Raw genomic sequence first — 21,728 nt, forward strand, 5'->3', positions numbered from 1 at the left:
TCAGAAGGTAGGGAGGGTTAGGTAGTAATTGCTGCCATAGACAGCACCCTCAGTGTATTCCACACCTAGCAGTTTACCTGCTAATGCTCAATATGCATCATGGTCAGCCCGCTTTACTTGTTTTCTCCTGTTTGAAACTGATTCCTGTGGGATACCATACATAGCACAAAGTTTCAAAAATACTTTAGGTGCTTCTTGAGCCTTCCATTCAGGGGACAGGACCTATCACAGAATCACAAGGTTGGAAAGGACCCATTGGATCATCGAGTCCAACCATTCCTAACACTCCCTAAACCATGTCCCTAAGCACTTCATCCACCCGTTCCTTAAACACCTCCAGGAAAGGTGACTCGACCACCTCCCTGGGCAGCCTGTTCCAGTACCCAATCACTCTTACTGTGAAGAATTTTTTTCTGATATCCAACCTGAACCTCCCCTGACGGAGCTTCAGGCCATTCCCTCTTGTCCTGTCCCCTGTCACTTGGGAGAAGAGGCCAGCTCCCTCCTCTCCACAACCTCCTTTCAGGTAGTTGTAGAGAGTAATAAGGTCTCCCCTCAGCCTCCTCTTCTCCAGGCTAAACAACCCCAGCTCTCTCAGCCGCTCCTCATAAGACTTGTTCTCCAGCTCCTTCACCAGCTTTGTTGCTCTTCTCTGGACACGCCTCAGAGCCTCAACATCCTTCTAGTGGTGAGGGGTCCAGAACTGAACACAGTATTCAAGGTGCGGTCTCACCAGTGCTGAGTACAGAGGGAGAATAACCTCCCTGGACCTGCTGGTGACCCCATTTCTGATACAGGCCAAGATGCCATTGGCCTTCTTGGCCACCTGGGCACACTGCTGGCTCATGTTCAGTCGGCTGTCAACCAGCACCCCCAGGTCCTTCTCTTCCGTGCAGCTCTCCAGCCATTCTTCCCCCAGTCTGTAGCGCTGCATAGGGTTGTTGTGCCCCAAGTGCAGGACCGGGCATTTGGCCTTGTTAAACCTCATCCCATTGGTCTCGGCCCAGCGGTCCAGCCTGTTCAGATCCCTTTGCAGAGCCTCCCTACCCTCCAGCAGATCGACACTTCCTCCCAGCTTAGTGTCATCTGCAAACTTGCTGAGGGTGCACTCAATGCCTTCATCCAGGTCATTGATAAAGACATTGAACAGAGCTGGACCCAGTACTGAGCCCTGAGGAACTCCACTTGTGACTGGGCTCCAGCTGGAGTTAACTCCATTGACCACCACTCTCTGGGCCCGGCCATCCAACCAGTTTTCAACCCAGGAGAGTGTACACCTGTCCAAGCCAGAGGCTGACAGTTTCTGAAGCAGAATGCTGTGAGAAACTGTGTCAAAGGCTTTACTGAAGTCCAAGAAGACTACATCCACAGCCTTTCCCCCATCCAGCAGTCGAGTGATTTTGTCATAGAAGGTGATCAGGTTAGTTTGGCAAGATCTGCCTTTTGTAAACCCATGTTGACTGGGCCTGATCACCCGGTTCTCTTGCATGTGCTTCATTATAGCACTCAAGATTACCTGTTCCATGACTTTCCCTGGCACTGAGGTGAGACTGACAGGCCTGTAGTTCCCCGGATCCTCTCTGCAACCCTTCTTATATATGGGCACAACATCAGCCAGCCTCCAGTCTAGTGGAACTTCCCCAGTCAGCCAGGACCTCTGGAAGATGATGGATAGGGGTTTGGAAAGGACATCCGCCAGCTCCTTCAATACTCTTAGGTGGATCCCATCCGGCCCCATAGACTTGTGGGCGTCTAGCTGGGCAAGCAAGTCTCTAACCGCCTCCTCTTGGATCACGGGAGCCTCAATCTGCCCCTCTAACTCTTGGATTTGTAAACAGAAGGAACAACTTTCTTTGCTATTAAAGACTGAGGCGAAGAAGGCATTAAGTACCTCAGCCTTGTCCTTATCCCCTGTCACTGTTATTCCTTCTGCATCCAATAGAGACTGGATATTCTCCCTCGTCCTCCTTTTCCTGTTAATGTACTTGTAGAAAGACTTTTTGTTGTCTTTCACAGACTTAGCGAGTTTTAATTCTAGTTGGGCCTTGGCCCTCCTGATTTTTTCCCTGCACGATCTCACTTCGTCCCTGTAGTCCACCCAAGACGCCTGTCCTTTCCTCCAAAGCACATAGAGCTTCTTCTTATTATTGACGCATCTTGAGATCTCCCTGCTCCACCAAGCTGGCTTTTCCCCCCGCCGGCTCCTTTTCCGGAACACAGGGATGGCCTGTTCTTGAGCTGCTAGGATTTCATTTTTCAAGAGCGCCCAACCCTCATGGGCTCCCTTGCCCTGAAGGACTATGTACACCTGAAAGCTTTACTGAGCACCTGTCTGCATTTCAGAAGGTGCGCCCTCTCCTCTAAGAATGGCCATGGTGGGTTACATGATGTCTGTGCTAGTGGTGTGCAGTGCGTGCATTGGGAAGAGTGCAGCAACAGGACAACATCTAGTGATACTTCAGCAACGCTCTTTTTGGCTTTCAATGATCTGTGTCTGGGTCCTATGAAATAAGAAAAATGTAATTCTTTCCTCATCACTTTGAAAATTCAGTTTACTGCTTTGGCGACTCGAGAACACATTATTGCTCAGACAGATCTAAGTTAATAACGATCACAGGTTCTCATTTCTGAAAAAAACCCAGCAGTTATTCTTTCTTATTAGCAGCTAGTTCTGACCCCGTTGGAGAGGTTCAGGCGGTGTTTTTATTTTGCATTTGACTTTGAAATCCCTTTGTTGCTTTATCTGGTCAGTCAGTACTGCACAAAATCCTCTTGCAGCTGTTTTCCACTTCTGTGATCATAAGGAATTTAATACAATGAACTACCACCTTTGTACTCATCCTTTTTGTAGATAAATACTCAAATCTACAAGTTCAAGTGTGAATTCCTCTAGGAGGCACACAGGTAACATCCCATTTTTTATTATTGTAGTCAATAACTGATTTCTTAAATGATCATTTCACGGCAGTTTACTTTGGCTTTTATGAAGGGCATTAACAAGAACCTTTTGAAAATACAAGTGACCTACTGCCTCAGCTATTATAGATCACCTTTCTGCATGACCTGTGAAATCTCCTGCCCCACGAAGTAAACAACCCTATCAGTTGCAAAGTACAATGATAAATATTTCTAGAATCCTCCTGCAGAAATCATTGAAACTTCATGGCCCTGGCATAGTTGAAACGCTATCAGGTGGCAAATGTTGGTGGGTTTTGCAGTAGGACGCTCCTTCTTGCTGTAGCTTTTCAAGTCCCCTGTGTTCCTCCTACAAACAGGCCTACCTAAGCACAACTGAGGAGTTGAGTATGCAAAGGGGCTGTGTGTAACTCCCAGTATCGTATTTTTTTTTGGCTTTGTGCTGGGCAATGTTGCTGAGATGTAGACCACTTTCAAGAGTGGAAAACTCCAAGAAACCTCACTTGCTTGAAGTGGCTATGCTTCTTGATGTTATCAGTACAAACAATGCATTAGCAATACATAAAAATGTTTTATTCATGTGTTGAACTGGTTTCAACTGTTTTTTTAATGTAGTTAAAACTTCTTTTCCAAATGGTGAGAGTCAGCATTTGGATGCTTGATCTTTCTATTCTAGAGAAGAGATTTTCTGTGTGGGTTATTTGTACTGGAACGATACACGTCTGGGACTATGCTGTGTCTTTGAGGATATCATTTGCAGAGGGAGGCTGGCCTAAAACTTCTTGAGCTGCAGCTGTCATGAGGCAACACTTTCATTATGCACAAATATAGCTGTAAGCAGTGACAAATTTTGCTCAGCATGACCAAGTTTTGCAAAGGACATCAAGCACATTCCACACATATCTTCTGGCTCTAAGGGAACATTTGTCACAGGGAGGGTAATGAAGATCTAGCTCGCATGACCTGGGATTACACCAATAAACTCTTGTTTCTCAGGCGCAGTGCGAAGAGAAAGCAAACCATGAGAGGCTTGATAATAACTGGAGAACAGCATTAACAGCATTTTACAGAACTAAAAGCTTTGATGGTTGGGAATGACAGCAAATATTTTAGAGCTGTGAGTGACCACTGAGCCTGTAATTGCACACAACTCCATGCAAATGCAAGTACCTATCTCTGGTTATCAAATCATCATAGAATATTAGAGTGGTTTAAGTTGGAAGAGATGCCTCTCACTGGATCAGGCTGCCCAAAGCCCCTTCCAGCCTGGCCTTGAACACTTCCAGGGATGGGGCAGCCACAGCTTCCCTTGGAAACCTGTTTCAGTGCCTCACCACCCTCATTGTGAAGAAATTCCTCCTGATATCCAGTCTAAATCTGCCCCTCACCTGTTTACAGCCATTCCCCCTAGTCCTATCACTACAAGCCATTACAAAAAATCCCTCCTCAGCTTTCCTGTAGCCCCTTCAGGTACTGGAAGGTCACTATAAGGTCTCCTTGAAGCCGCCTCTTCTCTAGGCTGAACAACCCAAACTCTCTCAGCCTGTCCTTGCATGGGAGGTGCTTCAGCCCTCTGATCATCTTTGTAGCCCTCCTCTGGACCTGTTCCAACAGTTCCATATCCTGCTTATGCTGAGGATTCCAGAACTGGACACAGTACTCCAAGTGAGGTCTCACAAGAGAGGAATAGATGGGCAGAATCGCCTCTCTCGACCTGCTGTCCATGCTTCTTTTGATGCAGCTCAGGATACAGTTCTGGGCTTCGAGCACACATTAACCGTCTCATTTCCAGCTTCTCATCAATCAGCACCCCCAAGTCCTTCTCTGCAGGGCTGCTCTTAATCACATCATCCCCCATCCTGTATTGAAACTGCAGATTAGCCCAACCCAGGTGTAGGACCTTGCACTTGGCCTTGTTGAAGGTAATGAGGTTCTCACAGGCCCACTTCTCCGGCTTGTCCATGTCCCTCTGGATTACTTACCATCCTTCCAGTGCGGCAACTGTACCACTCAGCTTGGTGTCATCTGCAAACTTGCTGAAGGTGCACTCAATCTTGCTGTCTCTATCACTGATGAAGATATTAAACAGCACTGGTCCCTGTACGGACCCCTGAGGGACACCACTTGTCACGGATCTCCATCTGGACATTGAGCCGTTGACCACTACTCTGAATAAGACCATCCAACCAATTTCTTATCCATCAAACAGTCCACCCATCAAATCCATCTCTCTACAATTTAGAGAGAAGGATGTTGTGGGGGACCCTGTCAAAGGTTTTACAGAAGTCCATGTATACTTCTGTTGAAACAGCTGGCATGGAAGCAATTTTTAAATGGTTGTGTGCACTGGAAATAAAAATACCTGTATTTTGGACAGTCATGGGACAGTGACATGTAGCAAGACATGTCACTACTATACTGAGGCATAGCTGGAAATGCATTGTAGTCCACTTTCCCACCACTGCTGCTATTCTTTCTATGTGCTTTTCCTCAATCCACTCAAACCACAAATTTTCTGAAGAACAGGAGGGCTGCCTGGAAACATTCATCACTTTTCAGGGTGTATTCTGATGGTTTCCATTACTTAAAATCCAGTTTGCTTTTCGGGTGGGATTGGGCAAGATCACCATTAGGGGTAGCATAGATTGAGAGCAGCCTTGAAGAAAAGGCCTTGGTGGTGCTGGTGGATGAGAAGCTCAACGTGGGCAGGCAATGTGCTCTTGCAGCCTCAAAAGCCAACCGTATCCTGGGCTGCATCAGAAGAAATGTAACTAGCAGGTCAAGGGAGATAATTCTGCCCCTCTACTCTGCTCCGGTGAGACCTCACCTGGAGTGCTGTGTTTAGTTCTGGAGTCCCCACTGCAGAAAAGACAGATCTGTTGGAATGAATCCAGAGGAGGCCACAAAGATAATTAGAGGGCTGGAGCACCTTCCCTGTAAGAACAGGCTGAGAGAGTTGGGCTGGTTTAGCTGGAGAAGAGAAGGCTTTGGGGAGACATTATAGCTTCTAATACATAAAGGAGGCTACAGGAAAGCTGAGGAGGGGCTTTTTATCAGGGAGTGCAGTGATAGGATGAAGCGTGTAAAGCCTGACTATGCTTCTTTCTTTGCCTTAAACATTTTGTCTGAATGCTGCCCATTTGTGTGTTTGTTTTGTGGTGCCAGTAACGAATAGTGGAGGTGCTGCAGTAGCAGACCTCCCTAAGGATGGAGCTCGAGGGCCTTGTCTGTGGCGCCGGGTTCAATGGAGGGGAGGTGCAGGAGTAAGCACTGCTCTCCCTTGCCTGGCTGAGCTCAAGGTCCAGCGCTGGCTGTAATGGGAGGAGGTGACGCAGTGGTAGGCACTGCTCTCCCGCCCCAATATGAGCAGGGATCAGATTGTGCTCTGAACGGGTTGGAATTTGTTCCTGTGACTTCGTGAAGTTGCACTCCCATGTCTCAGCCGTGCACACGAGTATTTCAGTCTGTTTATGTTTGCAGGAGCCAGAATAAATATTGCTTTTGATTTTCGCACTGGGAGTGTCCTTGTTGGCCCCTGGATCACCACACAGATAAAGCACCCCCCCTCCAGTCAGGCCTGAATACAAGCGTGTGGCTTGTGGGTCTGGGGCGGGACAAGGGGTAATGGTTTTAAGCTGAAAGAGGGGAGATTTAGATTAGGTATTAGGAAGAAACATTTTATTATGAGGGTGGCGAGGCACTGGCAAAGGCTGCCAAGAGAAGTCGTGGATGCTCCACCCCTGGAAGCGTTCAAGGTCAGGTTAGATGGGGCTTTGAGCAACCTGGTCTAGTGGGAGGTGTCTCTGCCCATGGCAGGAGAGTTGGAACAGGTCCTTTCCAAACCATCATCATCATTCTATGATGATCCTAACTAAGGATGTGGAAGGGAAACAAGCAGTTTAGTGTTTAAGTTGAATTGTGTAACCTAATGAATATGTGTCTTAGATAGGTTTAACAACTGCATTAGCTACGTGCAATTCTGAGCACTGATTTTGTATAAATAAGCCTTTGGGGTCTTCATTAGCTGCGCTAGTTTTGTGGAAGATCTTCCACCTAGCACACTACGCAGAATCATAGAATCATAAAATCACCAGGCTGGAAAGGACCCACTGGATCATCGAGTCCAACCATTCCTAACACTCTCTTAAACCATGTCCCGAAGCACTTCATCCACCCGTTCCTTAAACACCTCCAGGAAAGGTGACCCAACCACCTCCCTCCTCCCTGGGCAGCCTGTTCCAGTGCCCAATGACTCTTTCTGTGAAGAATTTTTTTCTGATATCCAGCCTGAACCTCCCCTGGCAGAGCTTCAGGCCATTTCCCCTTGTCCTGTCCTCAGTCACCTGGGAGAAGAGGCCAGCTCCCTCCTCTCCACAACCTCCTTTCAGGTAGTTGTAGAGAGTAATAAGGTCTCCCCTCAGCCTCCTCTTCTCCAGGCTAAACAACCCCAGCTCTCTCAGCCACTCCTCGTAAGACTTGTTCTCCAGCCCCCTCACCAGCTTCGTTGCTCTTCTCTGGACACGCTCCAGAGCCTCAACATCCTTCTTGTGGTGAGGGGCCCAGAACTGAACACAGTACTCAAGGTGTGGTCTCACCAGCGCTGAGTACAGAGGGAGAATCACCTCCCTGGACCTGCTGGTCACACCATTTCTGATACAAGCCAAGATGCCGTTGGCCTTCTTGGCCACCAGGGCACACTGCTGGCTCATGTTCAGTCGGCTGTCAACCATTACCCCCAGGTCCTTTTCCTCTGTACAGCTCTCCAGCCACTCTTCCCCCAGTCTGTAGCACTGCAATAAAATATAAAATAAGAATAAAAAAAAAATATAAAAAAGAATAAAAGCAATGTCTTCTCTTGAAACAAAACACTTTGTTTTGGTAGTTTTTCATTGATTCCATGTAATACTGGATTGGCGCTGCCTTGCTTGTCCCTGGCTCTGCACTTTAATGCTGGTGATGAGAGGGAACGATACTTTTTAACTAATATTCACAGGGCACTTCCAACCACTCCGGAGTCAAAGAGAAACAAGTCTATGCACCACCATAATAAAGTGCTTTATCACCTGTCTTAAGGGGAACGTGTGTACTTCATTTTTTTTTGCCTTTTCTCCCTATTTTTTTCCCCCTCTTTTACTTCTTTTTGGCCTGTTTTGTCTCCAGTTTTGCCTTGGCTTTTTTTTGCCTTTTTTTCTTCCTTCAATTTTTCGTTTTTATCCTTTTTCCTGGCTCTTTTGACTTTTTCCCATTTTTTCCTTCCCCGCCTTTGACTTTTTCCCTGTTTTTTCTCTTTTACTTCCCCCCCTATTTTTTTTTTGCCTTGTATTCCCCGCTTCTTGCCCGCTTTTGACCTCTTTTTGACTGCTTTTTGCCCAGTTTTCACCCCTTTTTGCCCGCTTTTGCCTTTTTTTTCTTGGTTTTTGCCCTTTTTTTGCCCTTTTTCACCTGTTTTCTTCCCTGTTGTTGGCCATCTGGGGGGGGGGGGTCATTCTCCCCCGTTTATTATTTCCCGTTACCAAACCCAGCCCGTGCCGGCCCCCACGCCCGCACCCCCTCACGCACCGCGGCGGTCGGTGCCTCCCCCCCACCGGCCCCGGCGGGCGCTGACGCGGCGGGGCGACTCCTCTCCCGGGCGCCGCAGGCCCCGCCCCCGCCACGCCGCCGCCGCCGCAGGGGCGGGCGGGGGCGCGCGCGCGCCGCGTGGCCGCCACCGCCTCCCGGGCGGAGCCTCCGTCCCGAGTCCCGCGGCGCGAGCCCCCGGAGCCATGGGCGACTCCGGCAAGCAGGACATCGCCGCCATCTTCAAGCGGCTGCGCTCCGTCCCCACCAACAAGGTAAGGGGCCAGTGCCACGTGGCGGGGAAGGCGGGACGGGGCGCCCCGGGAAGAGGTGGCTCCTCCATCCCTGCAGGTGCTCGAGGCCGGGCTGGATGGGCTCGTAGCACCCGGGGCTGGTGGGAGGTGTCCCTGCCCATCGCGGGGGGTTGAACTGGATGGCCTTTGAAGTCTCTTCCCACCCAAACCATTCCGTGATTCTGTGAAGTGCCTCGGCAGCTTTCCCCCTTCCCATCTTTTCCCTCCTTTCCTTCTTTCCCACCTTCCCTTCTTCCCTTTCCCACCTTCCCTTCTTCCCTTTCCCACCTTCCCTTCTTCCCTTTCCCACCTTCCCTTCTTCCCTTTCCCACCTTCCCTTCTTCCCTTTCCCACCTTCCTTTCTTCCCTTTCCCACCTTCCCTTCTTTCCTTTCCCACCTTCCCTTCTTTCCTTTCCCACCTTCCCTTCTTTCCTTTCCCACCTTCCCTTCTTTCCTTTCCCACCTTCCCTTCTTTCCTTTCCCACCTTCCCTTCCCTCCTTTCCCACCTTCCCTCCTTTCCCCCTTCCCTCCTTTCCCCCTTCCCTCCTTTCCTCCTTCCCTCCTTTCCCCCTTCCCTCCTTTCCCCCTTCCCTCCTTTCCCCCTTCCCTCCTTTCCCCCTTCCCTCCTTTCCCCCTTCCCTCCTTTCCCCCTTCGCTCCTTTCCCCCTTCGCTCCTTTCCTTTCCCCCTTCCCTTCTTTCCTTTCCCCCTTCTTTTTTTTTTTTCTTCTGTTTTCCTCCCTTTTTTTTAACTATAGAAGCAAAGCCCATGCTGACCCAGCCCCTTCTGTAATGTTAAAAGTTTGATATTGGGCCCATCCGATGCCAACTTTAGTTTTTTTAGTGCTGTAAAGTCCTGTCTTTACCTGTCCCTTATGTACGCAGGGGCGCAGTGGCTGCTGTGAACCGGGAAGGCTATGAGGTGGCGTGACAGAAGTGTTGGGTGACAGAACTACCTGTAGCAGCCTGCATGTTTCTGTGTTGCTTTTAGTGCTGTCTGCTCCACTGCGTTGGTATCACGATGTGCGCTCTGAACACATAGGAAAAATACACAAGGAAACAGTTATGAAGAAACGCCGTTGTTTTGTTTTCTGGGAATACGAGTGAGGAGGTCTGTCTTTGGTCCAAAACTGACTTCCGCACTTTGAACACAAATCATTAAGACTGTGTGGGCAACGTACATGTGTCTGACTTCTCAGAATTCTTACCTCAAAGATGAACACTCGCTAACTAGTTTCTGACACAAGTATTCCTAAACTTGCCTTTGCAGTGGGGTAAAAGGTTCATTGAGGAAAGGTTTTAGTCCCAACAGGGAGAGTCAGAGATGAAATCTTTTGAAAGTTCCTGAAATTCACTGGCACTGTGTCTCGGAGCTTGAGTAGTTCTGTAATGCTGTTGTGACGCTTTTTCTGTATTGGGATCACAAGAGAATCAGAAGGCACAGCTGGTGAGGATGAAAGACGCAAGGATGGAGTGCCTTGAGCAGTTCTGAGCTCATTGTTACTGTGCTAGACTTAATAAGGTGGTTGTGGTACCTGTGGTTGCTCAGGCATATCTGTCTCTCCTTGCAGTCGTGTCAGGTGCTACATAGAAATTTGGTGCCAATGTTGACAAAACAATATTGGCACAGCATCTGCTGCCTTTCACACCACGTCGGTTTGAAAGAAGTAGCTCAGATGCAGGGAACTTATAGGAACACTGCTAGGAAGCCCAGTCTTGTTGATTTGTAAAGACAGAGAGGAAGGAGAGTGCGAGGCATCGACAGCTTAGATCTCACAGTGCTCCCAAGCCTGAGTATCTGACCAGTCGTTTTAAGTAAAAGTTGTTGCTGCCATCAGTTTATCCTTTCTTGTTTGGTTACATCTGTTCTGTTTCCCTTCTCTTGTGTTCTTTTTTACACAGCCTGCCACTTTTATTTGTAGGGCTTTTCTACTGGGAAAGACACAGATGGGAAAGTGCAAGTATTGGAAAGGTTCTGTATTAAAAGCTTAGTAATATGCTCTAACTGTGTTGTTTATGTGTCCAGTTTAGGAAGATCCAATGTCTCTTTTGTGCAGCATCTGGGCTTACTGACAACCTACTGTAAGCTTGCATGTGCATTTATACTGTGCCAGGCACTCTGCCGTAGCTCTTGGTGCACAAGCTTAGGAAAATCATTCGCATTTAAATAAATGTGCAGTTTAATTTGTGCTTTATAGTTTGTTTAAACTGATATTTGAATAATTGTCTTGAAATTTACATATGTGCCATTTGATCTTTGTTTCCTTTCCTATGTATGAGAAATGCCTTTTTTTGAGTTCTTGGTGAGTCTGTAGGTATTATGTAATACAGAGCTGTATGATGAAACATAACATACATGTTACAATTAATAAATAGGACGTATTTTGTACATATAAAAGTGTTCATAGCCCTTAAGGTAGCTTGTATGGTTAACTTGAGTGTTGGTAAAGCTCGCTGGTTTGAAAACTTGCACCCTGAGGCTGTGCTGTAGGGTCTCTTTTAATGTGGTACGGATCTATTCCTCTGAAATGGTTAGTTTTTCATTCCCTTCTTGCTGGTTCTTTCTTTTTGTTTGTTGATGATGGTATTCCTGTCACTGCTTGGACAGCCTGATCAAGGATCTGAACCATCTGAAAACAAAGCATGCATGTTGTGGTGGTGATATATCAGCTGTTCAGTTCTATTATTGTGTTGTGTTTTGTGGGGTGTGGTGGGTGTATGTATGTATTGGTGGGTGGGTCTTTTTGCCCCAGACTAGAGTGCAATCTCTCAGATCTCGCTTAAGTCCTTTTTAGACCACAGCTCTTCCAGAATGGACAGTCTTTTCTTTTTTCTGTGGCAAAGACTCCTGTTCCCTCCCTTATGTTGGCTTTACTGATCATGTGGCCATGGTGTGAGCTGGAGCTACCTTTGCACTGAGTCAAAGCGGTGCAGCGCTGGTTGCCAGTGTGATTATTATTGCTGATGTAAGAGAAGGAGGAGAGCATACCTGGATATGGTGACTGATGACTAAGATAGTAGCTGCTTGGATTTGGATCACCTTTAACAAGTGTGGAACGATCTCCTGAGTTTTAGCCAGTTTAGTGTTTGTGCAGCTGTATGGTAGCCTTGCATGCTAGGAACAGCTGGCACAAGGATAAGCGGAGCTGGGCTGTGGCAGTAGCCCCGCTACATGGGAGGCTGAAAGTGTGTGTGTAACTATGACCTCAGGGATAAGCTTGCTGAACCTGCTCACGTCTTCTGACTTGCCAAAACTAACATTCCTATAGGCTATGTATTATTACATTTCCATACACAATAACAATATATATTGTGTATTTATTTATTAACATAGGTAACTTGTGTAAAATGGATGCTGTATGATTTAATGACTGCTTGCTGTGGATTATACCTGTTTCCTCTGGTTCAAACTTTGCTCTTTTTTTTTCTAAGTGACTGTTACTGAATCTAGGCTGTCCTGAAAGGCTTTAACAGAAAATAAGCAAAAAGAATGCAAGTGTATTTTAAAAGCAATAGGTGATTTAAACATATTCTTCAAATTGATTTTTTAATTATTATTTTGATATTTTAGTTGTACCTAAATCAGTAGAGAAAATACATTTGATCTGTTTCTAAAATGAAAACTATTTCATAGGTTGGCCCTGAAAAAGTTTTTATTCCCCCTCCTCCCCAATCCTTGTTAACATTTATGTGGTGAGAACTTCAAAAGTTGAGAAAACTAAGCAAAATTAGTCTAGATGTTAATGAAACATGCTTCTATTTCTGTTGCATAACATGATGGAAATGGCAGTTCTTTCATTCCTTTTGGAAGAGAATTAGGTGTTGCTATTTGCATCACAGTCCTAAGAGCTGTAGTTTTGATGTACATGAACAAATCTCACAGGTGTCTGGTGAGTAATCGATAGAGTCCTGCATGAGTGAAGATACCGGGCTGTAGTGCTACATGGCAGCTAGCTTCCGAGGTGATGCAACTGACTTCTAAGATGTTGAAATTAAGAAGTACTTATAATTGTTATGAGAGGGCAGAAGGATCCTAAGGGATGTTTATAACAACTGTTTTAAAGCACGAGATGTTTTCTTTAACCACCCACTGATATTCAACATTTTCATTTACCATTTATACTGGAGGGAGATTTCCACAAAAGTTACAACTGAAAGTCTGCTTTGCTCTGCTGTATTAGAAGTGGGACCTGGTAGCTTTGGTTTCAAGTAGAATCTTCTCCTGTTTTGTTGTACCTATCCTCCTTTTGGCCTTACAATAAAAGCCTGAAAATAGCCAACTTAAAGTGAAGAATGAGACTCATTGTTTTTTAAGGAACTACCTTGAAGAACGGAGAGAATTGGGGGAAAAGATAATAACTACTAAGGCTGTGTGTTTTTCTGGGATATGGCATACATGAAGAGTTACTCATTCTTCTTTTTCCCTATCATTCTTCTACCTGTGCTTCTTTCGGGGCCTCCCTCTAATGCCTTCTCTTGTCCGTCATTCTGTGTAGCTTTTTTCTTGTTTTTTGATTTCTGCTGTATGTCAGTGAGTGATCCCATTTCCACATATGATATGGGATACATAAATGAGTTAACATTAATAAACATTAAGTCTCTGTTTAGAGAGAAAGCGGGGACTTGCACAGGTGGAAACTGACCTCCATGCTTTCTGTTTGTGTTATTGATCATTAGCCTAGCTGAAGCTCAGACTTAAAACATTCATGTGTTGGAAGAGCTAATGCTGGATCTAGTTGTGAACCTTGCTTGTGCCTGATCAATTTAGACAAGGTTAAACAGACCCACAGAAACGTGGAGTCTAGGTTCAAGCTGCTTCTGGGCGTGTACTTGAAATTAATTTGGGTGAGCTGACCTCAGTGCGAACTTGGGCCTTGTTTCTCTGGGTATGTACAAAAAAAATAGAGATAAATCCACCTGTTTAGTTGTATGAATGGAGTTTCTAGCAAGGAGACTTCTTGACTTTTTATTTTTCCAGCTGGAAGTATTGTTGCCTGCGTGTAGGGTGTACCGTACATCCCCAGCTGACTTGGAAGAAACTTTATTCCTTCTGCATATAGCTAGAATTTCCCTTGGTCTTTGAGGATGCATTATATTTATAGGAGGATGTTAAAGGTTAAAATTGCGGATTGGAACTCCATCAATTTGTGTGTAAAAGCTTGTCTCTCTGTGGAGTTATTTCTTAGTAGATGCCACTGATTGTAGCTATAGATAGATGCTTTTACTGTTATAGTACTTCTCTGCAGCCTTTATCAATACCACTGAAAAAGCATTGATCAGATAATTAATTGCTTTCACAGTGGAATAGACGTGTGCACATGGCATTAACTAGGAATAGCGGCTTCTGTTTAAATTTATGTTCTTCCTTGCATTTGAAAATTGACCTGTAGCAGATAATGTTTTTGTTCTTGCTTTTCTTGGTCAAAAAAGTACAAGATTTAGAATAGCTGAACCAGGACTTGAAAGTGGTGGCTTGCAGACCTGCAAAGTATGTGAGGTGTAGACACAGATACCTCTTGTAATTCTGGCTGAATGTCAGGAGTCTAACGTGGTGACAGAGGATAAGAAATTCTTGGGTTTGTCTGTGTAGTAATTATTTGCTTTTCAACACGTCTGCGTTACAGACAGTTAAAAGGTTGCTAAAGCAATACATATGTGGTGCATCATACAGATAGTTGTGTCTGGCAGAGAGCATTAGGCTAGACAGTATACAGTGTGGACACTTTCTTCTCACAGCAGGATTTCAGAGGCTTATTCTAAGGGTTCTGTATGGGAAAGTAGGTGATGATGTCATTAGTGCTGCTGATAACTGCAGTCATGTGAGCATTCCGAGAGAAAAGTAGACTCAGTGGTACGTCATGAGGAGAGCCTGCCCTTGGGAAAACATTTCTTAAACGCTCTCCTATTTCAGTAGTGCTGGAAGTACTGTGTTAAATCTGTGTTTGAATTACAGTGATGTGGGTTCTCAACCTGTGGACCCTGTGTACGTACACTGGTTGTAGTCAGAAACTGGGAAGGCCAGTGGTCCTGTCTGGTAAGGGCAAAGACACACAGGTGTGGGCAGGTTGTGTAGCTCCTCTTGATGTTTATAAAGCTAGATGATACGAAGTTGTCATGTCAACAGATGCTGTAAGGATCTATCAGTTAAGTCTGATCACTGCAAAGGTGTTAGCATGACCTGTAACACTACTATAAGACAAGGTTATGCTTACGTCCTGTTACTGATCGTTATTTTCTTTAAGGTATGTTTTGACTGTGGAGCAAAGAACCCTAGCTGGGCAAGCATAACCTATGGAGTTTTCCTCTGTATTGACTGTTCAGGAACTCATCGTTCACTTGGTGTTCACTTGAGTTTCATCCGGTAAGTAGTTTATAGTAAAAACTTTATAGTAAAAATTGCCTCTTTTAATGTTTTTGTTTGTTCAGATACCTGCTCAGAGAAGAAACCCATTCTTCTCTCAACGTCTAATTCAGACCATTTTAGTGTTTATATTGGCTTTGATGTGTCTGATAAATGCTTGGAAATTAGATAAATAGGTAGGGTTCGGCAGAATTTGTACTGTGCACCCATTCTCATTACCTGCTTGTTGTGCAAGCATTTGTTGGCAGGTCTGTTTCTACATTGAAGATGATGAAAATGAAGAACGGAGCAAGCATATTGAAGTGTTTTTATCATTCCCTCAAATCAAGACTGAGACAAATATTAGGTTATCATTTTCAGCAGTATCACAGTGCATTGCTTGTACAGATAATCTGACCCACTAGCAAGCCAGTTCAGAGCGCTAAATAGCATTTTGCCAGTTTTGCTTGCTGAGTAGTTCATTATGGTGTCACCTGAGTGCTGGTGCTGGGGTAATGTAAAGGGCCACCCTATTGGCAGCATTTTAGTTCAGTGAGTCAATTGGTGCAGTAAATCTGCACCTTGAGCTTGTCACATTTCAGACAAGTATCCTAACTGATGGCCCGTGGGCCTTTTTGGCCTGATAAATAATTATGTATTTGAAATGGTTCTGCTTGAAATGAGTGACAGCATCACATACAAAAATTAATTGCAGATAACAGCAGCTGTTTTCCATTGACAATTCCTCCTTTGCTGCTTTTTACCTGTATAAAAGAGTGTTACAAGAGGCTTCTCAAGAATCCATTCCTAATAATCATGGTATTAATTCTCCTTATACTCTCCAAGCTCCAAATTTTTGTTGCAATATGGCATTTGAATTGTCACTTTGTATGTTGTGATTGTCATCTGCTCTTGATAGAATTCAAATGTGGTTCCTGAAAATCTGTTTTATTGGTGCTTTTTAAAAGGGAAAACTTGTAGGCCAGAGGGTGCATTTTTTTCACACTTTTACAGTTTGAAAAACTGTGGCAGATCTACACACCTTTATTCATTTGTTTTGCACACTGTGATTGTTGCAGTTATTTTTTTCCTATAGATGCATGTTTTTCACCTTACAAAAAAACAGAGAGGGGGAGAGAAACAATTTACAAAAAAAAAAGATTTTAAATGGCTTTGGACATAACATGGAAAATGTTTCCTTCTGTTTAGATCTACAGAACTGGATTCTAATTGGTCTTGGTTTCAGCTGAGATGCATGCAAGTTGGAGGAAATGCAAATGCTGTATGTACTCCTGAGTATTTGCTTTGCACATTGAAGCTTGTTAGTCTTGGAAGCTGTTGTCTGTCCTTATTGGCTCATATCTTGGGGATATTTTTCTTTTTCCCTTACCATTTCTCTTCCACCTGCCTCCCTCTTGTCTTCAAGAATCTCTTTGTATGTTGATTTCATCCTCCATACTTCTTGCAACTTTTCCATCTTGCTGTAATCTGCAAATGTTTTATTTTTTCTTACAAGTTATTAATAAAAGTCGCTGAAAAGGCCGGATCGGATTCTTTGTCAATACGTGTCTAATTTAACAGGGAAGCACTAACAGCTGCTGAAAGATGGCTTTCCAGCAGCTTGTAAACCTAGTTATGGACATCTTCCTGTGACTGTGTTTCCCTGCATGGTTTATGAAAATATCATGCCAAAAATCATGTTACTGTCAAAAGTCACACTGAGGTCAAGATCTAACTTAGACCAAAGTCAAGATAAGACATGCTACACTATCAGAGAGGAAGTAGCAGTGTTTTGGTCTGGGCCAATTCATATAGGCTGTTACTTTCAACTTAATTTTTATGTACTTATTAATAAGTTTGTTACACAATATTTTTACAAATTGAAGTTAGATTGACTGCTGTATGGTTCTCAACCTTCTTTTAAAAAGAGGATGTTTTCCTTTGTCAACTCTTTTGGAATCTTGCCTGTTTTCCCATGTTTTTTCAAAGATTGACCACCAGTAACTGAGATTGCTTCCCTAAGCTGACCCATCCTGTGTGGAAATATGGAACTTGGCTAAACAATTTGCTATTTTCTTCTAAATCCCTGGATGCTTACCCCTTGCCTTTCTTCATTTGTGCTGTCCTTAATGCTGTTTCTTTAGGAAGCTTTACTCAGACTTGCTTTCTGTAGACTTTTTCTTAACAATTTTCTTAATGATCTGATTTTCTTAAGTCTAACACTTCAATATTCTGCATTTTTTCTATTTTTCTCCCATTTCCATGTAAAAAGTGATGAATTTGTGTTCATTATTATTTATTTTCCACTTCTGCATTTTCCAATCAAACCTTTTTCTTAAATTATGCATTCAGCAGGCCACTGTCTCTAGCTTACAGATCTGAGCAGGTACATGGTTTCCTCTCTCTCTTTTTCTCTCTCTTTTTCTTCTGCTTGTCCTTTCTAAGTTACACCTTTTTTGTATTAGTAATACTGTTATATGAATTTACTCATCGAGTTATCGTTCTGCCACTTAGTACGTATAAATTACACTTTTAACTACTCAGAAGAGGGAGCTATTTGATGAAAAATATTTCCTCTTTTTCAGCCAAAGGCATAGAAACTATATAAGCTTTGTTGCACACAGGGTTTAAGGCACCTGGAAGGAAGAGATAGCAAAGCTTGAAAGATACTTCAGTTAATCTTAGAAAGCATTTTACCAGAAGAATAGCAATAAACCCTTATTATTTATGAGTCTTTCTGCTTGGCTGTCACTGTTTCCTATCATATTTTGTACGAAGAAGTGTACATACACACAGCCACCTCTCAAATACCTCAAATTCACAAGACATTGGCTTACCTAGAAAGATTAATACCTGAAATTTTAAAGACCAGTTTAGTAAACTGTCTGGACATTTTTTGAAGTAAAATGAACATTTTTTTTTTTCTTCTAATTACATTTTAAAAAAAAAGTCCCTTTTTGTTCCTGTCCAATGCCAAATTCTGTTTTCATTAACTACTATTTAGAAGCGCAGTCAGATTAATGTTAATAATTTGTATTCTGTAATCGCCTGATGATGCTGACTCTTGGATAACAACGGTCCCAAACTTGGTAGCTATGTATCAGGTTGTTAGAAAATCTGAAGTGTTCTGAGTTCCTTTCGTTTTCAGAATAAATCTCTACAATGATTGGAATTAGGGTTTACAAATAAAAAGCTCTAAATATCAAGTTCATAGGTTTGTGTTTACTTAAACACAAAAATGTATAATCTTTTTGGCATCTGTGATGTTCATGACTGTTTCTGTTGTAATTACAGAAGCCTTGATCTCTCTCCTGCATGGTCATTGCTTAATTTTTATACGAAATCTTGTATACTAGATTTTTGTGCTGCAATTTCAGCATATGAGGTCATAATTTCAGCTTATCTAGACTTACTGATCTTATCAGAAGCTTGTTTGTAGTATTTTATTGTAACGGTCTGACGTATTCTTCCATGTAATAATGTCTGTTATGATTTGCTAGTCAGTTCTAGGTAGTGGGAAAATGATTATTTTCGATCTTTCAAACAGCTTCTGACATTGATTTAAATTTATTGATTTGCTTTTGTTTTAATATCCTACATCAGAATATTTTTTTTCATTTATGTATTTGTATTTTGATATAAATAGACAAATATATACAGGTACATACCCATATATGTGCATACACACTTAACTTTGAAGGAAGACCGTTTTTATATAGTAATATTGAACACATATTGTTCCTCCAGCATGCTGGAGATGAAGGCAAGCAGTGCCTTTTAGAATGTCAGGAATGTCCTTTGAAGCACAGATACTGGCAATCAATTTTTAATTCTTCCTTTCTATGCTTAATTTCAGAACTAGGATTCTTTGTATATGATGGCAAGTTTGCATTTGTATAGGCTTTTAAAACATCCCACTAATGTTTTTGTTTTTTTCTGTTGCTTTATTTGTATGTAAAAAGGTTGCTGGAATAGAATTTTCTTTTTATTTTGGAGATCTTCACAGATTTCATAGTTTAAAAGATTAGATTTAGTTAGAGCAGCAGAGTATTTTGCTATATTGTGACAGATTATGTTACATAGCATTAGTTTTTAAAACCTGTTTCTCACAGTGTTTCCTGTGTTCTGCTTCATAGTCTGCTTTTTTCCATCAACATGGATGCACAACAAATGATACTAATGCAAAGTATAACAGTCGTGCTGCTCAGCTTTACAAGGAGAAGATTAAATCTCTTGCAACACAGGCGACAAGAAAGCACGGTACTGATGTGAGTAGTGTGTGTCTTGTGCCGTTAAGATTTCTGAAAAACTTTATCTTTCCCCCAGAGTTTTTTTTTTATCTTTTTTATCTTTCCCCCAGAGTAAAATTTTAAGTTTTTAATTAATGATTCAAAAGATTATCTGTCTTCGACAGGTGCTGATACACGCTGTAGTGAATAGGCAAGCTGGGGAGTAAAGTATTTGTAGCTTACCTATTTTGTTTGAAAGAAGAATATTGAGATAGAGCTCACCTGGGTATTACAGTGTAATTTCCAGGTTATTGAAACCATGAATTTTAACATTTACAGTAATTTATAGGGGTTCTAGGCAGAAACTTCAGATATTCTTCAAAACAGAAACTTCATTGTTTACAGGTGTGCTCCAAAATTACATTAATGGTACTGCATAATGAAAATGTCAGCAGTTTTCCATGAACTATATAGTGCTTTCATTTTTGCTTATATGGAACTGAATTATTATTGACAAGTACAGTGTGTAAAAATCCAAAAGTGCTAATAGAATTAACTACAAAATATTTGTGATTTAAGTGGAATTTTATTTGAACAGGTAAGTATGTGGTTTTGCTTTGTTCCCTACCAAAATAATACTTGAAAAAACAGTGAGTTATATATACGTCCTGAACTTGCTCTTCTCCATTAAAAATGCTAAACCGGTTTATGCTGTCAAAACATCACGTTAGATTGCTGACAGGAAGAAGTTCAAAGGATGCAGAATTGGTGTTCCTGAGGTATTACATAGGTTTGACAACAGTTTTCTTCTACATGCACAGAAAGCATGTTTTGATTGTTTAATTCAACTTCTTAAAGACTGTGACTGATTCATTTGTAGTTGATCACGAGTGGGAATTAAAGGGAAAGCATATATAATAAAGCATAATATAATAATTATTATATTAAATAATAATTTAATTCTGTATTATAAATATTACAGACAATATAGTTCATATCACTAATTTCAGAAAATATTGCTTTTGACTTATTAAACAGCTTTACATGTAAAACACGTTCAAGTAAATAAAATATACCGTAAGTATTTCAGTTGCTGATTAGTTCCCCAAATGACACTTTTGGGAACTGTAATTGTTTTGCTTCAATTACAGATTTCATCCAATTGTTTGGTATTAATTATTTATTTCTTGTTTAAAACATTTCAGTAAATATATTCTTGAATTACGTACTGCAAGCTTAAGTGATTATGTGCTATCTAAATTGCTGAAGTAAATTATTCAGATAATTAGATTTAGGACCAACTATACCCTTCCCTGTCACATTTTAAAAAATTCTTCTCTAACTTATGGGTTCGGTTGATTGTTGAGTGAAGAAGCTTGCTGCACATTCAGTAACCTTTCTGACAGAGGTTGTTTGGTCATCAATCTTTTGCACATAGTAGAAAGAACCATTCAACAGGCTATAGTCCTGTCCTGCATTACATTAAACGTTTTGTGAAGCTGTGAGCCCTCAGCCCACCCTGAGATCAGGGATTGCTTGAAGCTGTTAGCATCTTGCAAAACCCTGCTTTAACTGTAGGTTTTAGGGCTCTGTGATGAGGTGGGAAAATTCACCAGGCTACCAGGCCACACTGGTACAATTCTGAAAATGGTTTCCAGTGTTACGTTTTCATTTTTTTAAAATTTGGGCAAAATAAGAATACTAGGGAGCAAATGCATTATATGAGAATATGAAAAATTTACTTATTCAAAAGCTCTAGCGATGCTAAATATTGACAGTGTTGCTGCAGCAGAGCTTAAGCTGACCATTTATTAGGAAGGAAATGAGTAATATGAAGGAACATATCGAAGATGTATGAAATTAAAAAAAGGAATGTCATATACTGAAGCTCAAAAAAAAAATTAGCAAGGAAAAAATATGTACCAGGAAAAACAAATCAATACATTTTAAACCTGAAAAAAAAATTGCTTTAAGATTAGTGCATTTGAAAAAATAGATTCATTCAATTGTCCTGTAAAATTTTCTCTCGCTCCTTTAATTCTAGCTGTGGATAGATGGATGTGGAATGCCACCTATATCACCTCAAAACAAAGAGGAAGACTTTTTTGCATCCCATGTTTCTCCCAAGGTATAGATTTGCCTGTATTTAATTCTTGTTATCTTTCTACACACTTGGATTAACTGTGTTCCCTATGATGAAGTTTAAACCCTGAAAGAAAACCTATAAGGGTAGACCAAGGAGTTAACATTCATCTGCTTTTCCTTCTGTGGGTCTCAGAATTCTTCCCTGGATGTGAACCGCTTTCTCAACTGATATGTTAGAATGATCTAAATTGTAGCTAAATGTGGAATGAAACTGTTTTTTTGTAGGCATACAATTCCGCTTGGACTCCT

At 42.3% G+C, this 21,728-nt stretch overlaps 1 protein-coding gene across 1 annotated transcript in view; it reads left to right on the forward strand.

The window, feature by feature from the left end:
- Nucleotides 1-8,583: 8,583 nt before the first annotated feature.
- Nucleotides 8,584-21,728, forward strand: part of ARFGAP3 (ADP ribosylation factor GTPase activating protein 3) — a 36,372-nt gene continuing 23,227 nt past the window's right edge. Inside the window, exons 1-5 of the mRNA XM_054050261.1 lie at nt 8,584-8,747; nt 15,008-15,126; nt 16,315-16,387; nt 19,242-19,373; nt 21,379-21,462. Of these exons, the coding sequence (XP_053906236.1) occupies nt 8,679-8,747; nt 15,008-15,126; nt 16,315-16,387; nt 19,242-19,373; nt 21,379-21,462 (477 nt within the window). The 5' untranslated portion in view covers nt 8,584-8,678. The remainder of the gene's footprint in view (nt 8,748-15,007; nt 15,127-16,314; nt 16,388-19,241; nt 19,374-21,378; nt 21,463-21,728) is intronic.

Source organism: Cuculus canorus, chromosome 1 (genome assembly GCF_017976375.1).
Source record: "Cuculus canorus isolate bCucCan1 chromosome 1, bCucCan1.pri, whole genome shotgun sequence".
NCBI lineage: Eukaryota > Metazoa > Chordata > Aves > Cuculiformes > Cuculidae > Cuculus > Cuculus canorus.